Source organism: Rhinolophus hipposideros, assembly GCF_964194185.1.
Source record: "Rhinolophus hipposideros genome assembly, chromosome: 16".
NCBI classification, from domain to species: Eukaryota; Metazoa; Chordata; class Mammalia; order Chiroptera; family Rhinolophidae; genus Rhinolophus; species Rhinolophus hipposideros.
Window position 1 is genome coordinate 55,978,802 of NC_138062.1, and position 24,424 is coordinate 56,003,225.

Here is a 24,424-nt window from a genome sequence, read left to right on the forward strand (position 1 = left end):
CTTTAAAGGAGACTGGGTAGAACTGGTCAACAGGTAGGAAGAGAACCTGGAGGGCCTTGGAGAGGGCGATGGAGTAATCAGTGTTGAATGCTGCAGAGGTCGCAGGCAAGACAGGTGAGGCCAGAACTGTATCCATCGTCTTTTGCATTTTACAATACGGAGGGCTTAGGGGGACGAGCAAGAGGGTTTGGGTTGAATGGTGGCTGTGGAAGTCAGATTTCAGTGGGTTGAGATTTTTATTTTTTTCACAGGGGTGTGTTGGAGCCAGTGTGTACTGGCTGGTGAAAGCCAACTGTCAAATTTTTAGGAATTTTGAAGCCAGTTGCTAAACACAGCCATTATTTAAAAATGGATTGTATAACCTTATGATCAAATGGATTATATTAAGACAAAGGTAATAAATACTCAAAACTCAACACTTCCTAACTATTTTACTACACGTTACTATCTGTGCTGCTGAGGTTATTCACATATATCACATCTGGGCTCTGGAAATGCTATATGATATGAGCTGCTGCACTGCATACTGAGTCTGTGTTGAAAGACGCCACATCAGTAGTTTGAAATTGGCCACAGCGGGAGTATTTACACCACAGGAATTGACAAACACTATAGGTCAGGAGCTTTTGGGTTTGTTTGGAGGGACAGTTATTAAACAATTAATCAGCACATAGAGGGAGTGCCCAGAGACTCCTCTGAGGAATCTCTGCTGTGAGTGAAAGGTGAAATGAGGACAGCTTGGAGAAACAAGTGTGGAGGAGTGAGGGTGGTTTGATTGTTTGTTTTTCCCAACTTTTTATTTTGAAAAGCTTCAAAGCTACAAAAAAGTTGCAAGAATACTATAATGAACACTTATATACTCTTCACGTAGATTCATTTTGCCACACTTGCTTTAGCATTCTCTCTCTAATATATATACGAGGTCTGAACTCATCCTAGAAAAAGTGCTACAGACCTCATTGCTGAATATCACTACGGTCACCTTCGAAGTATTCCTCTTGGGAAGCTGTGCACGGATACTTCTCCTGGTCCACCCTTCAAAGCAATTTTGGAACTCTTTTTCTGGAATGGCCATCAGAGCTGCCATTGTATTACGCTTGATGTCCTGAATGTCATCAAAATGTCTTCCTTGCAATATTTCCTTTATCTTTGGGTAAAGAAAGAAGTAATTGGGGGCCAGATCAAGTGAGTAGGGAGGGTGTTCCAATACAGTTATCTGTTTACTGGCTAAAAACTCCCTCACAGATAGTGCTGTGTGAGCTGGTGAATTGTCGTGATGAAAGAACTGTGAATTGTTGGTGAAAAGTTCAGGTCGTCTAATTTTTTCCCGTAGCTTTTCCAGCACTTCCAAATAGTAAATTTGGCTAACTGTTTGTCTAGTTGGTTCAAATTCATAATGAATAATCCCTCTGATATCAAAAAAGGGTAGCAACATCGTTGCAACAAGTTTGTGAACTTAATTGTCAGACTGCACGCATGCGCACATGTGTATGTGTGTATACATACATACATACAGGGGGGTGTCAAAAAGTGTATACACATTTTAAGAAAGGAGAAAACTGTATTAAAATTACACTGATGGTAACCACTTCGAGCACCTCTTGTAATTGCAGAAGTCAAACATGACTTGTATTCATCTCTGTTATTGGTATACATATATTGAGTATTACAATTTTTTTTTAAGATTTTTTTTTATTGGGGAAGGGGTACAGGACTTTATTGGGGAACAGTGTGTACTTCCAGGACTTTTTTCCAAGTCAAATTGTTGTCCTTTCAGTCTTAGTTGGGGAGGGCAGCTCAGCTCCAGATCCAGTTGCCGTTGCTAGTTGCAGGGGGTGCTGCCCACCATCCCTTGCGGGACTTGAGGAATTGAACTGGCAACCTTGTGGTCGAGAGCCCACTGGACCAAGTGGGAATCGAACCGGCAGCCTTCGGAGTTAGGAGCATGGAGCTCTAACTGCCTGAGCCATCCGGCCGGTCCTGAGTATTACAATTTTAATACAGTTTTCCTTTTTTAAAATGTGTATACATTTTTTGGCACTATATATATATATGTATATTCAAACAATATATATATGAATGAATATATATATGAATATATATAGAATATAAATACATATTGAATATATATGAATGAATATATATATTCAAACAAACAAATATGTATAAAAATATACACAGACGGTTCTCAACTTATGATGGTCCAACTTAGGATTTTTCAACTTTACAATGGTGCGAAAGCCATACACATTTAGTAGAAACTGTACTTCGAATTTTGAATTTGGATCTTTTCCCGGGCTAGCAGTAGGCAGTATGATACTTTCCTGTGACGCTGGGCAGTGGCAGCAGCGAGAGAACTGTGCCCAGCTCGAGGCTAATGTAAGTGTCTGAGCTTACGGAAGGCTGGCTACCTGTGGTGTTCGGTAGGTGAGTGTATCAGATGCGTTTTCCACTTGCGGCATCCTTAATTTATGATGAGTTTATCGGGACATAACCTGTTGTAAGTGGAGGAGCATCTTTACAAAAAATCTGTTTGTTTTGCTAAACCATTTGGAAGAGAGTTGCAGACATCATGATGCTTCCCCTTCAACACTTAGCCATGTGTCTCCTAAGGGCATTATCTACGAGACCACAATGCCATTATCACGCTAAGACAGTAATTATCATTGATTAAATAATTCAAATTATATCAAATAAGACTGCTATTCTTTCCCCAATTTTCTTTATAGATCTTTAAAACAAAATCTAGGGTTCAATCAAGTTTCACTTATTGCATTTGGTCATCACTTCTCTCAGTTTCCTTTAACCTAGAAAAGTCCCCTTGATTTTCTTTGGGGTTGATGATTTTGAAGTCCTATTGTCTTATAAAAATATCCCACATTCTGAAGTTCACTGATTGGTTCAGCATGATTAGTTTCAAATTTTTCCAAGAATGTTCCATGGGTGATGTTCAATGAATATAGTTTCGGATGTGCAAGACGAGTAAGTTCTAGAGAGTTCTGCTGTGCAACATAGCACCTCTGGTTAACAACACTGCATTGTGCACTTAACATTTTGTTAAGAGGGTAGACCTCGCCTCACGTGTTCTTTACCCCCCACCTCCTCAAAAAAACCCACGAAACAAAGGGACACGAGGAAACGGGAGGTGATGGATATGTGTATTACCTTGATTGTGACAATGGAATCACAGGTGTATGTATATGTCCAAATTCATCAAATTGTATACATTAAAATGTTTACATTAAATTGTACACAATAGTATACATTAAATATACACAGAAATGTATGAAACACAGGTTTTATGTAGCAATTATACCTCAACAAACCTCACATGGTGGACGGGTCAAAGGATTTCTGTGGGGCCCTGGGGTACTTTTGTAAGAAGCACCCAGAAAACGTAATGGCTTAAAACAGGTATTTGTGCTTTCACACTTTTTATGTGTCAGGAATCTGGGGGCCACCCAGCTGGTCCTCCGGTTCAGGTGCCCTATAATTTCGCAATCAAGGTGTCAGGTGGAGCTGTAATCTTTTCAAGTCCCAACGGGGGGAGGTTCTGCTCCAAGATCACTCATGTGGCTGTTGGCAGGACTCAGTTCCTTGCTGGCTGTTGGATGAAGGGCCTCAATTTCTCACTGACTATTGGCTGGTGACCTTCAGTTCTTTGCCACTTGGGCATATGGCAGCTTCCAACGTGGCAGCTGGCTTCCATTGAAGGTGCAACAGGGGGCCAGCAAGACAGAGTCAGTCTTCTGTCTAACCTAATCTCGTCTGTGACGACCCATCTCAATTGTCATACTCTGGGAGTTAAAATGGACTCACTAGGGCCTACCTACATTCAAGGGAACAGGATCAAATAGGAGCATGAATATAGGAGGTGGGTGACATGGGGGGCACTTTAGAGGCTACCCCCCACCCACACTCTTCATGCGTGTTAGAGTGGTTTGCTTGTACGGCCTGGGGAGGTCAAGACATCGGACTCAGGGATCACTCCAGCTTTATTTGTTATAGTTGTGCTGTAACAGAACCTGGGACCTGGACAGGTTCTATCTTTTGCGCTTAGAGATTTCCTTCTTGGCCTATGTGTGATATCATTTTTTGTTACCATTCCTTGCAAATTTGAAGAAAAGTCTCATGTTACTTGCAATTAAGTCATGTTGACAGCATGTACTCCTGACAGGATGTGATACGATGAGAAGGGTCCTTCACCTCTGGGATCTTCCTCTCAAAACCCATCACCACAGTCTATCCATGAGAAAAACCTCAGACAGGTCCCCACTGACAGAGATTCTATCAAATTCCTGACCAGTCCTCCTCCTTAGTGTCAAGGTCCTCAGAAACAAGGACAGCCTGAGAGACTGTCCCAGACAAGAGGAGCAGAAGGAGATGTGATGAGGAAATGTCATATGGGGTCCTGGGGCACAGAAAAAACACTAGGGAAGTTTTGAGGAAATCTGAACAAAGAATGAACTTTAGTTAATGATAATGCATCAGTATTGGTTTGTTAATTGTCATAAAACCTTGTACTAACCTGTTACAAATGAGGAAATGGTGTGGGGTGTATGCGCACTCTGTTTACTTTTTAAAAGGCCTGCTTATTATTTGTAAGGTGTAAATTTTGGTAGAGAAATTATTTTATTAAGTTTAGCATTCCTATCCTCTGTGTCACAATTTTTTTATGAACAGACGCATAGATTTAATGTAGTCACTTCACTAAACAGTACTGGGTTCTCAATATAGGTATTAATGTAAGAAACAATTAGTGAGCATTCTTCTTTTTGTTAAATATAAAATTGTTTTTTAGAGCAATTTTAGGTTCCCAGCAAAATTGAGCGTAAACACAGATTTCCCATAGACCCCCTATCCCCACCAACCTCCCCCGCTATCAATATGGCATCAGAGTGGTGCAGTTGTTATAATGGATGAACCTACGTTGACACGTTATCATTACCCAAGTCCATAGTTGACATTGGGGGTCACTCTTTGTGCTGTACATTCTATGGGGCTGACAAATATTTAATGACATATCCATCACACAGAGTAGTTTTACTGCCCCCAAATCCTCTGTCCTCTCCTTAGTCATCACTCCATCCCCCCCGAATCCCTGGCAGCCACTGATCCTTTTACCGTCTCCATAGTTTTGCCTTTTCCAGAATGTCATCCAGTTGGAATCATCCATTATGTAGGCTTTTCAGATTGGCTTCTTTCACTTAGTAAAATGCATGTAGGGCTCCTCCTTGTCTTTTCATGGCGTGATGGCTCATTTATTTCTAGAGCTGAATAATATTCCATTGTCTGGATGGACCAGAGTTCATTTGCCCATCACCTGCTGAAGGACATCTTGAGTCTTCCACGTTTTGGTAATTATGAATAAAGCTGCTATAAACATCTGTGTGCAAGTTTTTTTATTATTAAAATTTATTGGGGTGACAATGGTCAACAAAACTACATAGGTTTCAATGTATGCAGGTGTTTTCTTTTTTAAGAGGAAAAGCCAGGATTTGGCTTCAGTGTTTTGTTTGTTTGTTTATTTTTAAAGATTTTATTGGGGAAGGGGAACAGGACTTTATTGGGGAACAGTATGTACTTCCAGGACTTTTCTCCAAGTCAAGTTGTTGTCCTTTCAATTTTAGTTGTGGAGGGTGCCGTTCAGCTTCAAGTTGTTGTCCTTTCAGTCTTAGTTGTGGAGGGCGCAGCTCAGCTCCAGGTCCAGTTGCCATTGCTAGTTGCAGGGGGCGCAGCCCACCATCACTTCCTGGAGTTGAACCAGCAACCTTGTGGTTGAGAGGATGTGCTCCAACCAACTGAGCTATCCTATCCGGGAGCTCACCTGTGCTCAATCCCAGGTGCAGGGGGCGGAGCCCACCATCCCCTGTGAGACTCGAGGGAATGAACTGGCAACCTTGTGGTTGAGAGCCCACTGGCCCATGTGGGAATCGAACCGGCAGCCTTCGGAGTTAGGAGCATGGAGCTCCAACCTCCTGAGCCACTGGGCCGGCCCGGCCCCCGATGTATACAGGTTTTTGTATGAGTTTTCACTTCATATGGATAAGTACCAAGGAGTATGATTGCTGGATCAGTTATTTCTTTTTTATACACTCAGTGTGCCATAGGATAATATCCAATTCTCACTGTGATTATGTTTCTGTCAATTTCTTCTATTCCTAACATTTTTCATTTGGTTATTAAATTTTATTAAGCATATACATTTAATAAGGCCAGGTCTCCAATTTTATGGTAATGTTTATCACTATACCATCAGGTTCTTCATCTTTGTGACCAAAATGATATTTTTTTCTAGTATTAATATTGCCAACAAAATAATCTTAATAACAATAATAGCTACAATTCATCAAGCTCTTACTAGGCCAGGCAGTGTGCCAAGTGCTTCATATACTGGTTTACTTGGGTGCTTTGTGGCTATAAAGAACCTGGACGAGGGAGCCGGGCATCTAACCACGCAGCTAGGCCTCAGGGAACAGCTGGATTAGGACAAAGCTACATCCTTAGCAAAAGAAGTCTGTGGCCTCCAGACTCGTGCTCTTCCTGCTCCCCTTCTCCCAGAGACCCCCTCAACGGCTGTAAGCATTGAATGGTGTCCCTCCAAAGCCACGTGCTGAAGTCCTAAGGCCCAGCACCTCAGAATGTGACTGTATTAGGAGAGAGGGTCTTTAAAGAGGTAACCAAGTTAAAACGAGGTCGTCAGGGTGGATCCTAGTCCAAGGTGACTGGTGTCCTGATAAGAAGAGGGGATGAGGACACAGACACGCACAGAGGGAAGACCATGTGAGGACACAGGGAGAAGATGGCATCTACAGGCCAAGGAGAGAGGCCTCAGGAGAAACCGACCCTGCCGACACCTTGCTGGAGAACTTCCAGATGCCAGCACTGGGAGAGAATCCGTGTCATATAAGCTGCCCCGCCTGTGAGACAGTGTCAGGAAAGTCTCTGCAAACTCATACAACAGGCCTTCTGCATCTCCCCTCAGGCTCAGAGCCCGTCCTCTCCCAGCTTCTGTTGCCCACAGGCCTCCGCCATCCGTCTGCCTTCTGCCTGGCTTCCTTCCCACTCCGCTCCCTCTTCTGCCAGGCTGTCTCTCCTCCATGTCCTGTTCTCCTTCCCGAGGTGTAAGAATAGCTGCTGGCATGGGTGCCGCACCTCCTCTGCTCCAGACAGCGTGCGGGGCCCCAGGAAGCGGTATCACATTTAGCGCCATTCTACCACCCTGGCGGTGGGTGCTCTCATGAGCTTCTTGCACAGACAGGCACCCAAAGCTGGCAGAGGGGAAGGAAGTTGCCCACAGCCACACGGCTAGTGTCAGAAAGAGAGTCCGGCTGGCCGCGGATGGGGCAGAGCCTTTGTCCCAGCTCTCAGAACAGACCCGAGTGTGGGCAGGGCAATGTGGAAACAAAGGCTATGCACATGGCAGGCCCCAAATTCTCCTTCAGAGCTGTGAAGTCAACAGCATGCTTCCTCTTTTTCTGGGCAAGGAATTGAGAGCCTCCAGGGGCTAAGCCACTCAAGTGTCACCATGGGAAAACAGAGGTGTTTGAGAAGCTCTAAAGGGCAGCTGGACTCTCAAAGGCTTTCTGCAGGAAGGGAGGATTCAAGCAGGGAGTGGGAAAGGAATGTTCCAGGGCAAAGGCCTGTGGAAAAGTCAGGGAGGAGCTTACATGGCTTATAAGATGATCAGACCTTGCAAGACACCAGGCTGACGTGTTAGCCAGGCTGACCTATCTAGTAAGTGCTTTGAGGGCCCTTGCAAATGCTTCCATTTATTTTAAAGTTTGAAAGAAAAAACATGTAATCTAGTCTGAGTTATATTCATTTCTAGGCCAACTCAGTTGTAAAATACAATTTTTAATTATTTTTTAATGGAGGATGGGACCCATGAAAGTCACAACGGGGCGAATTTTTAGCATATTTCTTAGGCCTTCTCATGCTAGGGTCTGTCTCTTCAGTCTTGGGTGCCATTATCAACTCCTCTTCTGTTATCATGACCCAGGAAGGGGAGACAGGGTAGGAAGAAGAGAGAAAAAAAAGTGGGACCAAAAGATATTTGCACACCCACGCTCACAGCAGCACTATCCACAATAGCCAAAGGTGGAAGCCACCCAAGTGTCCACTGATGGATGAGTGGACAAGCCAAATGTGCTCTATCCTTATAATGCAATGTTATTCAGCCATAAAAAGAAATAAAGCTCTAAGACTTGCTACAACAGGGATGAACCTGAAAATATTTGCTAAGTGACACAGACCAACAATTTCTGAAATGCACGGAGCTCTAAGTGCAGAGAGCCATTCTTCTCAGTATTCGGGTGGGCTTCCAACACGGATCTGGGGGCCTCACCCCCCTGATTTAAATACCTTATGACATAGATAGGTAGATTGGTGTGAATGTGTCGTGTTTCTGGAGGGACGCACATAGGCAGCTTGAGGGAGGAGAGCTGGGTGGCTAGGAAGACAGAAAGGCTGGCTCATGTGAATAATTTCAGCGGGCTCTGGGGCATAGGGGCTGTCTGTAGTTGTCTGGCACCTGGCCCTGGGGTGACCAGGGCAGAGAGATAGTGGCCCTGAGTGTGAGAGCCCGATAACTAAGGTGGTGGGTTTGTGGATTCTGGATTGGTTGATTTGTACAAGACCCCAAGATATCAAAGCACCAGAATACAGAAAATGACAGACACTGTTAATACGCAAGGAGAAGGCGCAGCATTGCCCAGGGGCAGACAGGAAGGCTGGGGCAGGACTGGGGGCCAGGAGTCACCATCCCAGTGGGGAATGGCAGGTTCTAAGACACAGAGAAAGTGGGAAGTTGGGTTCCTCAATGCTGGGACACCCCTTTATCCCACCCTCCAAAAAAGTCCTCTGCCTTTGAGACTTCTCTGGAGTGAAGGGGTGGAGGGAATTGCCAGGCCCCAGCGTGGGGTCCAAGCTGACAATACAGGACTGCCAGGGCTCTGTGTGGCTCGTCCTCCTGGCCTCTGGCACGATCGGTTAATTAATGGACATGTGTCTTTCTCACAAGACCAGCGCTTCTCTAACAATCTGTGGTGAAGGATGAGGTTTTGGGTTTTGCCTCTTTTAAAATTTGTAATTTGTTGTGAAGCAATACGTGGTTCTACCGTGCATGGCTGGTACACAGCTGGAAGTATGCTAAGTGACTTCAACAGCCTAAACCTAATTGGTTTAGACCCTGGGCAAGGAGATGAGCCCACTGAGAATGCCTTTGGATGTCGAAACAATGTCAGGTTGCTTTCCACCTTTCTAAGCACGTCTGCTTGAATCCTCGAATCCTGTGTCTCACTGTGGACAACCTTGACCAGTATGGCATGTGCTCCGTGAGGACAGGGACAGTGTCCTTTTGGCTGATCTTTGCACTCTCAGAGCTGGCACAGATTGTTATGGGTTGAATTCTGTCCCGCAAAATTCGTTATGTCTCCCCCAGTGCCTCAGAATGTGACCGTATTGGGGAACAGGGTCATTGCAGATGAATTTAGTTAATATGAGGTCACACTAGAATAGGGAGGACCCCAAATTCAATATGACTGTTGTCCTTATAAAAAGGGTGTATTTGGACGCAGATGTGCACACAGGGGAGACGCCATCTGAAGGCGCAGATCCGGGTGAGGCAAAGGAGCTGTGACGTGGTAAGTTTCCATTGTTGAAGCTGGCCTGGCAAACTCATGCACAGGTCCGCAGGTAATGTCTGTTGGAAGAGTTTGTGGACAGACTCAAACCCCATGTGAGCTGACTCATTTGGCAGGCTGCAGCACTGAGGGGAAACACCACAGAGCTCAGCGCCTATGATCAGCTCAACTGGTCTAATGCACACGTCCAACTCTGGGCAGTTACACCCCTAAGATTTTTGTTTTTAAATTGAAGTGAAATTCACATAACCGAAATTCACCATTTTAAAGTGAACAATTCAGTGGCCTTTTGTACACTCACTACCTCTACCTAGTTGCAAAACATTTTCATCACCCCAAAAGGAAACCCTATGCCCACTGAGCAGTTGCTCCTCACTCCTCCCGACCACCTCCAGCCCCTGGCAATGACTAATCTGCTTTCTATGCAATCTAGCTGTTCTGGTCATTTCCCGTAAGTGGATTCACACACTGTGTGGCCCTGTGTGTCTGGCTTCTCTCACTGAGCATCATGTGTTCAAGGTCCATCCACGTTGTAGCGAGTGTCAGAGCTTTAGTCCTTTTCACGGCTGAGTAATATTCCAGAGTGTGAATGGACCACAATTTGTTTATATTTATATGTTGATAGACGAACTGCCCTAAAATGTTTTACACAGCGAATATATGTGGACTGAATAAGAGAATGGTTAGAAGGATAGAGATGGAGGGCGAGTGAACTGTGGGGACAGTACAAGTGGCCCAGGCCCTTCAACCTTCCGTCAGGGCCAGGAGTTCAGTAGAGTCTGGAGTGAGCCGTGGGAGTGTGGGGAGGGAAGGACGTGGGGTAGGTGATGTGTGGGTGATGCGTGAGGAAAGCACACTTCGTCCTGACAGCGAGAGCATGAGAGCAGAGTGTGTGTGTGTGTGTGTGTGTGTGTGGTGGGGCGAGGGCGGGTAGGACTGGGATGTTGGCAGGGGATATGCAGGTAGCAGAGCCGCCAGCCAGCCAGCCAGATGACAAAAAGGGTCCTACGTAATGAGAGAGCAGATCCACAATGGCTGGGAGCAGTCCTGGACATACCATGCAAAGGGAACTGACTTCCACCAGCTAGAGCTGTGCTGGGCTGAGGGCTTCCTGCCTTCAGGGAAGGAACCAGGGCTGACCTGCTCCCCTCTTCAGGCCAAGTGCACAGAGCCCCCCTCCCAGGTTTGGAAGGACCCCAGGAGGGGCAGTCCTCCACCTGCCACACCCAGACCATGGCAGGATGGAAGCCAGGATTCTGTCCTTGGAACATGATCACCATCCATCTTGCTTCTCTTTGCACTGAGTACCGCTGGCTGCAAACACACTGTGGATTTTCACACTCACAGACCTAGACCAGATACGCCTCGCTGCTGTAAACACCAGCTGTGGGGAGCAGGTTTCTCCCCACCTGATCACCAGGGTGAGGGAGTCTTGGCTCCAGTGGGAGGTTGCTGGCTGCACACAGCAGCTGGTGGGAGACAGGGCCAGCGCTGGGCCCCAGGGCGGCCTCTTGGGCAAGCGACCCATGTAGACACACACGGCCCCGGCTTGGTTTCACGCTCTGCTGTTGCCATCTTGAAATTCTTAATAATTTTTTTAAACTTTATTTTTTAAAGATTTTATTGTGGTAAAATACACATAACATAAAATTTACCATCTTAACCATTTTTCATTTATCATCTTAAACAGCTCAGTGGCGGTAAGCACATTCACATTGTCATACAACTATCCCCACCATCCATCTCAACTTCCTCATCTTCCCAAACTGACATCTGTCCCCATTAAACACTCACTCCCCTCCCCTCCCCCAGCCCCTGGCACCACCATTCTTTCTGTCATTGTGAATTTGACTCCTCTTCGGATCTCATATAAAGGGAATCACACAATGTTTGTCCCTCTGTGTCTGGCTATTTCACTGAGCATCACGTCCTCCGGGTTCATCCATGCTGTAGCAGGTGTCCGAATGTCCTTCCTCTTTAAGGCTGAATAATATTCCATTGTATGGATGGACCACATTGCGTTTATCTGACATTCTTAATACTTTTTGAGGAAGGAGCCCCACATTTCCATTTTTTACTGGGCCCCACAAATTATGCCGCCCGTCCTGCTGGCCTCGGTCATACTAAACGCCTCTGTCATACCTGTCAAGCAGGGTATATCCTTCGAGGCCAAACAGACAGCTTGCTCGTTCTCCTCCTCTCTGAAATCCACTGAGGGGCACTCAGTGAGGAGCAAACAATTAACCCCCTACCCCCACCCCATGCACTGCTTTGGGGAAGACCTTGAGAAGACTCAGTGACAAACCCTGAAGGGGACCATTATGGGTGCAATTGTGTCCCTGAAAAAGATATGTTGAAATCCTAACCCCCAGGTCCTCCGAACCTGACCTTCTCTGGAGACAGGGTCTTTACAGAGGTGATCAGTGTGAGATGAGGTCATCAGGGCGGGCCTTAGTCCCATAGGACTGGGGTCATAAAAGGGGGAAGCTTAGGCAGAGACAGACATGCACAGAGGGAGATGACGTAAGAACTCAGGGAGAAGACGGCCGTGTGCCCGGAGTGATGCATCTAGAAGCCAAGGAGTGCCACCCTTTCCTCTGAGATCACACAGGGTGGGCACGGGGGCCCTCGGCCCATCAGGGTCTGCCCGCTTGGAGGACACCCAGGGGGTGACCTAGACGGGCTTGGCCTCCTCCTCCTGTCCCCTGCCGCCGTCATCCTCCCCGACATGCTGCCCACACCTTCTAGTCTGATTCTTGGGTTTTTAAGGATGTAACCTGCACTGGACACGGAGGGGTTAAAAGAGTCTGAAAGGGGGGAAAGGAGAGGGAAGGGGGTGCTGTACACACATCATCTCTTTAAATTTAAAGTGTTTAAGACTGCAACTTTATCTGTAAGTTTCAACTGAAAGGTTTAAAAATAACTTGCTAAACACTGGAATTTTTTTTCTTCTGTCACAGAAGCAGATGAGTGGAATGTTTTAGGATTTAAAAAAATTACAAAAAAAAAAATGTCAGAAAGCCTTTTTAACAAAGCCTGTTTAAGGTTTGTGCTTGTTTTCCTGTGGGTCTGGGCCCCAGACGCTTTCCCAATCATCTGCCTCCTGATTTTATCCTCACTGTCCGTGCAGAGCTCGGACCTCGCTACCGTGTTTCCCTGAAAATAAGGCCTAGCTGGACCATCAGCTCGAATGCGACTTTAGGAGCAAAAATTAATGTAAGACCTAGTATTATATTATATTATTTATATTAATTATATCAATTATGTTATATTGTATTATATTACGCCCGGTCTTATAGTAAAATAAGACCAGGTCTTATATTAATTTTTGCTCCAAAAGAGGCATTAGAGCTGATGGTCCGGCTAGGTCTTATTTTCAGGGAAGCACGATATCTCCATCTCTTTCTAAGCTTCCCATATTTTCACCTTGAAACAGTTGTGCTGTGGCCGATTTGCTCATCACCCTCTACACACACACACACACACACACACACACACACACACACACACACACCACCCCACCTACTCCATCAGAGCACACACACCACCCCGAGATGCCCGCTGAGAACCCTTTAAAACGCCATGGCCCCCTCCTGGCCCTGGCCCAGTCCACACAACCAGTGAGACATGGCAGCCCAGGAGGTGGAATTTAAGTGGAGGGGAGCATTCAAGGGGAAGAGGCTGGCATCCGAGGAAATGAACAGCAGTCTGCCTTCACAGCAATTTTATTTACATGGATGCGGGAGAAAGCTTCCGTTTATATGTAGGTAAAAACTGGCCTTAGCTGAGGCTGCATGCCCTGACCCTTCTGGACTGGTCTTTGCCGAGGGACCCCTGGTGGTTCTGGGGTTCCAGGACCTGCAGACCGTTCTGGGGCCGCACTCTCCCGGTCCCCTCTGTACTCCTCAGTGGCTGGCCCTTCAGTGTGGGCTGGCGCTGGCCCATTTACACTGCATTTCCGCAAGGCCTCTCTGCGAGGGTTTGCTTGACCGAGAGAAAGGAGTCTTCATGCCTGGGCTACTAAACCGGTTCCCTGCCAACTCCAGGCTCTGTGTCCACCCAACCTTTTGTCCTGGGTCCCTCCAACTGGGAAGGGCCTTTCAGCTCCTACAGCCCAGTGACTCTCTAAGTCACCGTTTCCTTGGGCTCCAGCTGCTGCCCCACTGACTTTTCAGGCCCCGGGTCAACTTCAACTTGAGAAATCCAATCAGACAGAAAGTAGTCCTTGGAATAAAAGTAAAAGGTGGCTTTTGAAATTCCATGGTCTCCAAAAGGCCCAAAGACAACTCAAACATTCCTGAGCAGGGACGGGTAGCAGGCAGGGCTGGTGTCACAGAGGGCCCTGCACTCAGCTTAATGCTCTGTTGTCGATGTCTTGAAATTTATATGCTTTTTGAACAGGAGGCCCTATGAGGCCGTGCACATTGTGTGCCAGTTCTGCTGGCAGATTATCAGCCTCAGGTTCTCAGAGGACACTGTTCCCGGAGGCCCCAGCGGGACAGAGCTGGCTGGCTGCTCACACTGTAGGGGCTCGAGAGGTGGCCTCCATTGCTATGGAGTGGCCTAAAGACCCCCAGCAGAACTTGGAGTTGGATCCAGGCGCCCAGGCATGTGCCCGCGGGCACCTGAGCCCTTTCCCAACCCATGTGGTCATGCCTACAAGAAGCATCATGCCTCTTTTGCATCCCCAACTGAACCCCAAAATGGACAGTTCAGAGACACAAAATTCAGGTAAAGCCCAAACCCAGAATGCTGTTTACCAAACTGGTAGGAAAAAAACAACCATCCAGCACTGACGGCCTGTTTTCCAGCTGGCTAAGCTTCAGCGTATCATCTGTAAAGTGGGTACAGGAACAATAACAGTAACACCTTCCTCATGGGAGCTGCAAAACAGTACGTACTTTGTAAAGCGCACAGCATGACTCATGGCAGCTTTCATTTCCCACCACTACCTCCAGCTCCTTGCAACTTCCTGTTAACTCCTGTGATGCCACCCACTGGGGGCCCCTGCTGCCCACACGCCCAGCACTCAGCACTTGGCACTCCCATAGGTGGGGTGGGGGTCTTTGGTCAGCTCCTTTAGACCCGTGGGGTCCAAAACGTGCTCACTAACCACTAGGCCGAGGCAGGTGGGCAAAGCGGTTACATGCTCCCTGGCCAGCTTTCATGATGCTGCTGGACTTCCTCACAGCGTCCAGACGCTGGTGGGTAGGAAGTCCAGGCTGCTGTTTGTCAGAGGTTGGCAATGCTGTGCCACCACCACTGCCCTGCTCAGTGGGGATGTCAGGCCAGCGGCAGAGGATAAGGGGTCGATTCATAGGCCCCTCCCACCCCAGTGAAAACACTTCACAACTCGGTCCTGCTTATTACTATACACAAACCGAGGTCCTCCAGGACAATACTGGTGATTATGATTTTCTCCCCTCTTCTGGAAATCCTTTCAAAGTGTGCTAAGAAATGACTGATGTTCAACAAACAAAAACCCAAAAGACAAAGGGATGCAGGTGCTAGGTCCTCAGAGCCTTAACCTTGAACAGAAATGAAAGCAGCCCATGCTGAGGCAGTTTGGTGGCAAGAGCTCCTCCACCTCGCACGCGGGACTGACTCAGCCTGTCAGGGCTCCGAATTTGGGGGTGAGGGAGAATTGGAAGCTGTCCTTGGCATCAGAGGTGGAGACGGGGCTGGCAAGGCTTTGTCAAAACACACCCCTACTTACATCACCCTCTTACGCCTCTTGCTTCTCAAAATGGGTTCCTGGAGAGTGGGCATTGCCCAAGGCTTGTTAGGAATGCAGAATCTCAGGCTCACCCCAGACCTGCTGAAGAGGAATCTCCTTTTTAACAGGACCCCTGGGGCAGAGGACGCACTCCAGACAGAGAAGCCCTATTCTCTGACACCGGGAAGGGCTGACACCAGAGCCCTTCTCAGTGCACAGGTGCAGATGATGCCTGGGCCTGCCCGCGCCCGAGGAGCCGCCTGGAGGGCCCAGGAGCCCTGCTGGAGGCCCTGCACTGGCCCTGGGCCTGAGCACCTGGGGGGCAACCCTGACGCTACCTCTTGCTGCGGGGTGGCTCTTCTTCCCCAGGTGGTGCAGGCCTGCCCCTCTAAGACAGGCAAGGGCGGGATATTCTGAGGCCTCACCAGAGCCATGGGTTTGGTCATCCACATCTGGAAAGAGGGGACATAGAACTACAGGAGACACACACAAGCAAGAAAAACCAGTGACTTCAGGGGAGGCCATGTAAGCGCCTGATGGAGAGGCTCCTGTGAGGGTTCCAGCGGAGCCCACTGGCTGTGGGGAAATGGTGGCTGCTGCTCTCTGCTGACCCCAACCTTGCTTCTGGATGCTTCTTGGATCCAGAGCGGCATGGTTAAATGCAGTACCTTACTTGATCTGTTTTCTTTTTCAAAGGATCCTATGGGGTGAGCGTTATGGAGCCCATTTCAGTCGGGGACGACGCTTAGAGTCAGTGGCTTGCTCACACTGCACATTGGGGAGCAGGCAGACCCAGGATTCAAACCCAGGACTGACCCTTAACCCTTGTGCTCTGTTCTGCCTCCGGGTTAGAATTCACTTTCCCATCACCTAAGGAGGTTACTGTCAGAAGACAATCAGAATGGACCCAGGGATCAGGAGTGCAGAGCAGACCCACGAGAAACGCCTTGGGACAAGATATGAGGCTGAGAACATCTGAAACTGGAGAGGTGGGGTGTCTGAGGGGAGGGGGGCTGGCATGTGAGTGCGTCCGGGGGAGGGGGCAACTTTGGGCAGAGGCACAGGGCCGCGGGCGAGGCGGTCAGAGCACATCCCGGTGCTTTCCCCTCGGCACCCTGGACTGGGCTATCCAAGGGCTCCCTCCCTCCCTGCATGGGTCAAGGCCACGGCCTGGCACACAGGGAGAGCCTGGCAGTGGCAGCCCAAGTTCACCCAGGAGGAAGTCACCTGCATTCCCGGTTGGCGCTTTGTCAGTGCTGGCTGCTTACAAGTCATACACCATCACCCCTACACCACCACATCTCAATGATCCCACTTCATTTATTACCAAAATATCACAGAATTCCAGTCATAGTTCACATACAGTGTTCAACACAAACCTGATACCTGTGGAAAGAACTAAGTATTCGGACAATCGGATGTTTGGAATCGTTAACACCCCAAACCGTTATTACTCTGTACTCCAAAAATACGCTTTGAGAGCTTTGGAAACTGAATTAAAATGTCTACACAGCTATGAACAATTGTTTAATAAAACTTTTTCATGTTTCCATTACATGTAAATATATCAATTTGGCATCTCTATAAAAACTCTGAAAATGGTGCAAAAGTTTCATTCTCTTTGAGAAAGCCATTGACAAAAAATATTCACACTTCACTAAAATTTTGAAAAATGGTCTTCTTTCAAAGCTTCTTTATTAATCTGAAATCTTCTGGATTATCAAAATCTAGGTTTGATTTTTCTTCCTAAAACACTAAAGAACATTTATTCACAAGGATAAAAAGGCAAATGGGGAAATGGAAAACTGAGAAGGGCTTTTTTCCCCGCTGAAAATTAAAAAAAAAAAATAATAAAAAAAAAATAAGGCTAGTTACATCAGCATCCTCAAAATAACACAATGGGATTCATTTTATTGTTGACTTTTGGACAGCAGTGTCATACTTTATTGAAAACAAACCCATGTAAAAACAAAGTTAAAATGAAAAATGGTACCTGAAAAATAAATTATTTTATATAAAACAAATCAATAACTTAAAACACACTAATATACAAAATGTCTACTCATCTACTGTACAGCATGGGGACCAGTCAGTAAAGCTCCCCCCCAGAGCGAGTCATTGTAAACGGAACATTACACGGTAGGAAGTGGCCCCAACCAACAGAGAAGCCTTCTCTTCCGGCAGAAGTGCAATCCAGTCCTCTCAAAGTCACAACTCAGACCATCGGGTAGCCTAACGTAGGTCCTGGCAGTGACTTACAAGTAAGTTTTCTTTTCGTAAAATGACCCAGCGGAAAAACTTAACTATGTCACCAAAAGGTTGTGGGAAAAATATACAATACAATCATTAGATGTCAGAGGCAAATGAAAAGGTCTGGAACCATGAACCCTGCCTGAGATCGGGATTCAGGTTCTCCTGCTATTGTAAGAAAGGGTCAATTATCAATGCCATTCCACAAAAAGCACTTGAGACTTTAGTTGGTGGCTGGCCTGGGAATCTGGTGAACGGGAGAGAGGTGCCTTAGGTCCTGGGAAGATGGGAAGAATTTCAGGTGGAGAGCTAAGGTGGGGAATGGGGAAAAGAGGCCCTGGGCAGCTGACTCTTATTCTCTTTTACCCAACCCAGGAGGGCTGCAAAAAGCAAGAGGGAAAAATCAGGCTGAATCAGAAGTGAAATGGAACAGAGGGGTGATGCTTACTCCGATTTTCAAGCCCGATGGCGGACTCAGGTCAGTCAGTGGCCCTAGTCTGGAGGCCAAGCAGGAGAAGTTATTGCCAATAATTCATCTACTTCTCTGATCCAGCTCATTGGCAGCAACTCCTACAGCAGTGTGGTGCGGGCCCTGGACGCTGGGTTTCCAGCACTAAGACCAAGTGCAGACTCTCAAAGGTTAAGGCAGTTGCCCTTGGCAAGGGAAAGACTCACCTTCTGAACAAAGAAGGCCGAGCCCACCCAGCACCATCTGCCTCCACAGAAGAATCCCTGTCACAGGATGTGCGACAAGAAGACAGCCAGCAGAAAACCACAGCCTGGCACATCACATTGAAAAGCTAAACGGGGCAGAGCCAAGGGTGAAAAATGGGCAACTCAACCGGAACCAGATTTGCAAGTTTGGAGCTGCTTAGCAAATAACTGTTAGGGGACGTTACAAAGGCCAAAAGAGAGTTCAATCAGAGCCTCTTTGGTATTTATGTACCAAACCAAACTTCTGAGAAATTATCTACTCTTAATTCTTTTCCATCAAAATTCCCAAATAAAAGGAGAGCACTCATTTTGTGAAATACAAGTATGATTGATCAGTGTAAAATTTTTTTAAAAAACGGTTTCTTTTGGATCATTACTTTAAAAAAAAAACTGATCTTCCTTTTGCAAATAAGTCTAGAGAATATGTAATTAATTTTTCAGACACAGGGCCAGCATCTGGTACCTCAATGGGAGTGACAGCTACTTTTCAGGAGGAACGTGTCAAAGGCGGAATCCTTCCACACACCTGCAAATTGAAACTCCCAAAGAAACACAGTGGGGTATTTAGTTAGAAGGCTGTTCAAAGAGTGGCGACCATATAACAAGAATTTTACTGAACTGAGGAACTTGAGGCAACTTTCAAAGGCTTGTATGTACTTTACATTTCCTTCTCAGCTTATCGTGCCAGCATCAGAATAATCAGTCTGGTTCAAATAAAAGGGAGGGGAGGGCAGAAGCCGTGGTGCTGGCTGCAAGCCCAGCGTCGTTTCAGTTTACACTTATGACAATCCTCGCGAGAAGCCGAGCACAAGCGAGGGCTGGCAGGAATACATGTCAATGAGGGGATTTACGAGTCGGTTTCAGAAGTGGGAGTCTCATCTCTGACAAGCTGCTGGCCTGAGGCTGCACATCCCGAAAGGCATATTGTTCCAGAAAAACATCCCTGTTCCGGGGTGAAGAACGCTCTGGCGAGACAGAGCGGGGACCCTCTTTGTGTTCTGGGCTCCAGGAGGAGGCACGTAAACTGGTTTTGACTCAGGATTTGGAAACTTCTGCTGGAGGGAGGAGGTCCTGCATTGGCACCGGCCAACTTACGAGACAAAGCCTTAGGTATGAACTTTGCCTCTTGTGGGAAAAGAACACGGCAACATCTTAAATTTGGGAGGATAATGCAAGCAGCTGGCAGCCCCTCAATAAAGTATGAGGGTAACAGGACAGGGACAGGCAGCCTCACATTTTTCAAGGGCTTCTCAGAACACTGATCTGCTCTGGAGAAGGCTGCACCTATCGGCCATTTTTTCCCACTTAAATAAATAGATAAATAAATAATGCCACAATTCCATGATATTGATAACTAAAACACAGCCTATCGTTACATGTTTTAGTCTCATGTGAAGGTTAAAAACTGCTGGTACTAAGTTATCCTGTTTTTGATTCTCTGTACACTAGTTATTTATAAAAATCGAATCAGGCTCCTGAGAAGCTGCCCGGAGTTCCGGCCCTGGCTACTTCTCAGGCCCTCTCTCAGTTCCCTAACGGCTCCCCATTTAAAAAACACCACCTGTGACTGCACATTCCTACATCACAGATTTGTAAATGCTTTGTCTTGAGGGAAGTACTTGTTTAAGATCTCATACATTCTCCCTGAATGCTGGGCCGTCTGTACCTCACCTAGCCAAAAAGAAAGAAAAGGTAAAATAAAAAACAAAACAAAATTCGAGCAAAACAAAATCAAATTTAATGGTCTTAAATGCAAAAGTAAAAACAAACAAAAAACACAAAAAAGCAAAAGAAAATTAACAGAACAGAACAACCCAAAATGTCAAAGCAGTTATGAAGAGAACTTTGAGGGTTAATCTTTAAAACTACAAATCAAAGGTTTGTTTTTTTTTGTTAATAGATACTGGCAAGAAGTACTTTTCTGCTGAGTGTTCATACGAAAGCAAAATTTCAAAACAAAATCTGACTAAAATAGAAAAAGAGTCTAGCGCTCATGAGAAGGGATGCGAGAAATACAATGCTCAAATGTTTCTGTGTTATTAAAAAATAGAGCTATCTTACGCATTCGAGCTATGTTAAATGCTCTTGGAAAGTGGAGAAATGATTGTGAACAGTATCCGGTGTGGGGGGCACCGTGCATGCAATGTGTGGACAGAACTTCGGGATGTCAGAGTAGTAACACATCTTCAGGCGTGCCTGGAGCTTAGATCTGACTCGGGAATATATGGAGTTTCCCTGAAACTCTTTGGTCCGTTCCCATTGGCGCCTGGGCTTATGAAACACGTTCTCGTGTCCTCCTCTGGAGAGCCTGGCCCGGCGTGTGGCCCCCCCTCCCCAATGGTGGCCCACGTCAGAAGGGCCTGAGGCCATTGCCAGGACCACTCGGCAGAGCCCGGGGCTGAGTGAGCAGGGGGTGGCAACGGGACCTGCTTGGGGAAGCAATTTCATGTCAACCAAAGCAGAAATCGCTTAAAATGTTGAAGCGGTTGAGAAAACGCACACTCAGCATCTGTCTAACATCTTTAGTTTAAAAACAAAAACTAAAAGGTCATTTCTATTTTTTTTATCCAGTTTGTGGAGACACCGAATGAAACGAGTGTTAGACAGTCGTAGAAGTTAAAGCATGCTTCAGTTTCACCACCATCCCGAGGGACTGGTTAGTCAATGCAGTCTACTTAGATTTGTTTAATATATATTTTAAAGGAAATAACTTAAGAAACTTAAAATTGGTCTAACATTGTGGGATTTCAAACATTTGAACATGTCGGTTGCATCCCAGAGTATAAAAACCTTTTCACTTTTCATTTAGACTAAGACAAACACTTGTGAAAATTGGCGCAAAATGAGTTGTACACTAACAAAAAAGTTTCAACTTCTTCACTCTGAATTACCTATTCCGTACAAAAAAAGCATGAGCGAGTTATTTGTGGGACTTATTGGTTTTGAAGGAAACCTGTAAGATTTTGTCCCCCAGGCGGTAGCCGTTCAGACTTGCTATGGCCATCGCGGCTTCTTCATAGTTTGTCATGGTCACAAAACCAAAACCTTTGCACTTGTTGGTGTTGAAGTCGCGAATCACTTTCACATTGGTGACTGCGCCAAAGGGGCCAAACATCTGCCAGAGGATTCCCTCATCGGCATCTTGACCAAGGTTGTAGATGAAGATGCACCAGCCTGAAGACGCGTTGCCGGGGACACTGACACCAGAAAGCCCACTCATGTGATCTACACCCATAGGGGAGAACCTAGCAAACAGAGAGCACAGCATTCAGGTCAAGGGCAAGGTCAGCGTGGGCCGGCTCAGGGCCTTCCCCTCCTCCGCCAGGTGCGAGATGCCCAAGGCTGGCACACCCCCGCCAGTCACACACAGGGCTGGTTTTTAACCTGAGAGGAATTCAGTATGGTGGTGGAAGCAGGGAGCTGACTGAGGACACACGCGGTGCCTGTAGAGGGTCTGAGCCCCAGCCGACTTCACTCAGTGACGCCTGTCATCGGCCTGGACGGGGCTCGCTCCCAGGCTGCGAGTCCTGTTCGTCATTCCTGAGCTTCCCACATTTTAAATAATGGAAACTTCTCCACCCTTTGAGGTGCTGTTACACCCTCAGATTGTCCTGGAGGAAACGCGCGCGCGCATGTGCGAGCGTCTGGTTGTTTTTCTTCTCTTTTCCCACATTCTGTATCTGCCCCTGTCATGACTCACCACCTCCAGGGGCTCACAGCCGAGTAGTGTCTGGTTACTGTACGTCCCTGTGAAGGGCCACTGCAGGGCACAAGGAATTCCTTTTCAAAGCTCTGGCCAACCTTCCGTTGCTGGCTCCTAGCATCCCAGAAGGGCCAGGGGCTGAACTGAGGGCTGTGACCTGCAAGGTCACTGAGCTTTACCAAAAATGTGGGATCCTTTCCAAAGCGACACTTTTAGTAACATTGAAACTAAGCCTTCTACCAATGTGTGGCCATTGCAATAAGGATTAAAGGAGATGATAAAATCGTTACTGAAGACATGTGGCCCTCTAGGTGATTTCGATTAAAAAGTCGCAGTCTTAGAGTCAATTTAGGAATATCTGAGCACGATGCAGCATCTGTGAAGCCACACGATGCAAATGGAGAAGTGTTACCTGCTCCAAAATTAAATTGGGCTTTGAGCTATGGGGCTGCTTCAGGGGAAAGCAGGTGCCTGCAAGGGCCATTAAATAGATGCACTCTCCACAGACGTGACCCCATGGAAGCAGGACCAGATCCCGAGGTGCAGCCCACTGACCCAGGGGTTGTGTTCAATGCAGATATGGAAGAATCAAGACGCATTATTGGCCATGGTTTTGACTTCAAGAAAATAATTTTAAACAGTGCACACCAGGATGTCTGAGTTGGTAAAATGTCTCAGGTGGCTCGTCAGTGGTCCCGAGTCTATCTGGGATGACAGTGAGATTACAACTGAAATGGGGGGTGGGAGTGGGAAAAGGCACCTAAGTATCTGTATGACATTAAGCCCAGCCAGTTTTCAATGAGAACTAGAAAGGGGTTCTGACTTTTCAAAGGACCTCATTTCCTCCAAGTTTTGTAGGATACCAAATATGGACCTGAGTCATTATAGTTAACATAACTCTTTATGAAGCTATTATACTGCAAATAATCCAAGGTAGTATTTTATTGCCTTTTATTCTCCTTCTCATTAATTAACGTTAGCTGGTTTTCCCCCTGCTAGTTGGAAGATGATTTCATCTTGACCATCAGGAAACCCACACGATTCTTTTCTCTGATGGTACAAAAGGAGAACTAACCCTGCCTTTACCTGGGGGCTCTTCCAATGTGAAAGGAACTGACGGCAAACTCTGTCCTCTTCTGGGTTTCTCTTTCTCTTATTCCTATCTTAGTCTGCCTTCTCCCGCCTCTTCCACCTGCCTCTTCCTTCCATCTCTTTTTGCTGTTCCTCTGGCTGTCTGGACCCCTTCCCTGTCTGACCAGCAGTTCTGCTCCTCTGGTCTCTTCTTTCTTTTCTGTTCCTCATTGCTGTGAACAAGGTCCCCTTCTCCTCCTACAATCTTCCCTAGTTTTCTAGTTATCGAGTAACTCAATGAACACTGCCACCCATACATCCCACCCAATTAGCAGGCAGGTGGACTGTGTTTTCTGACTTCCATAACTGGATTTAGCTTGCTTCTGTCCAAAGACACTTCCCCTGCCTTTGTCTTTGAACTAGAAGAGCCAAATTTGGAAGCTGACCTAGTTGAGAACTCTGGATTGCTGGGCTGTGAGAATGATACCTTGCAAAATGGCATCTGTGGAAATGGGTGGGGTTTTACCCAACCTCCCTGCTTAACACAAAGATGGGAAACCTGACAAGTCGTAGAGAAAAATCCTTAACATAGCTGAGATAAGCCCTGATGCTACTTCTTGACGTTTTGACACCACCCCCCCCACCCCCCCAAAAAAAGAAAGGAAAAAAAAGTCCCTAAATTGAGATCTCCGTGATTTGTGAGGTGGTAACACACCCGATTTGGGAGTCCAAGTTACTGACTCGAATTGTCCCCATTAAACTAGATCCTGGAAACTAGAATCATTTTCAACATGGAAAGACTAAGGAATGTGGGAAAACTGTTTGCCTCTAGGACAGAAGACATATAATACTGAGATACCAAAATAACGCCACAACGTAGGTATATGACAACTGGTTGCCTTCGGGCTCCTGGTCAAATGTCTAAAACCCGTTTACAAACGCTGGAAAGAGAACAGTTTCCACTTAAGGCATACCTAAGGCTGCGTCTTCTATCTCACGGATGTGGAGTGATCTTTTCAACTCACGACTCCACCCTGCCGTCACTAGAAACCACAGGCTGGAGCGCTATGCACTCACTCACCTGGTAGCTGGCGGGAGCTGGCACCATCTTTTTGATTCCAATTAAAGACAACACTCTGATGGAAAGACATAGCTTTCATACAGATACCTTTGTGATGGAGGTAAGGAGATGGAGACATGAAATGATTCTGAGTGCACCCTTCTGACGTGTGATCAGCCTGGCGTGCCTAGCGCTTTCCGCTGTGTTGCGATCACCCAGCCAGCAGGGCTCTGCACAGCTTTAGAAGCACAGCCAGCCAAGTGGCA

The 24,424-nt window shown here is 46.7% G+C and overlaps 1 protein-coding gene across 2 annotated transcripts in view; it reads right to left on the reverse strand.

Moving 5' to 3' along the window:
* Window positions 1–16,662: 16,662 nt before the first annotated feature.
* The window catches only part of ELAVL1 (ELAV like RNA binding protein 1), a 36,628-nt gene continuing 28,866 nt past the window's right edge, over window positions 16,663–24,424 (reverse strand). The window contains exon 6 of one of the 2 annotated variants that reach the window (XM_081076199.1): window positions 16,663–21,569. In XM_081076199.1, coding sequence (XP_080932325.1) covers window positions 21,245–21,569 — 325 coding nt within the window. In that variant the 3' untranslated portion in view covers window positions 16,663–21,244. The remainder of the gene's footprint in view (window positions 21,570–24,424) is intronic. The other variant, XM_081076200.1, reaches the window with a different exon arrangement.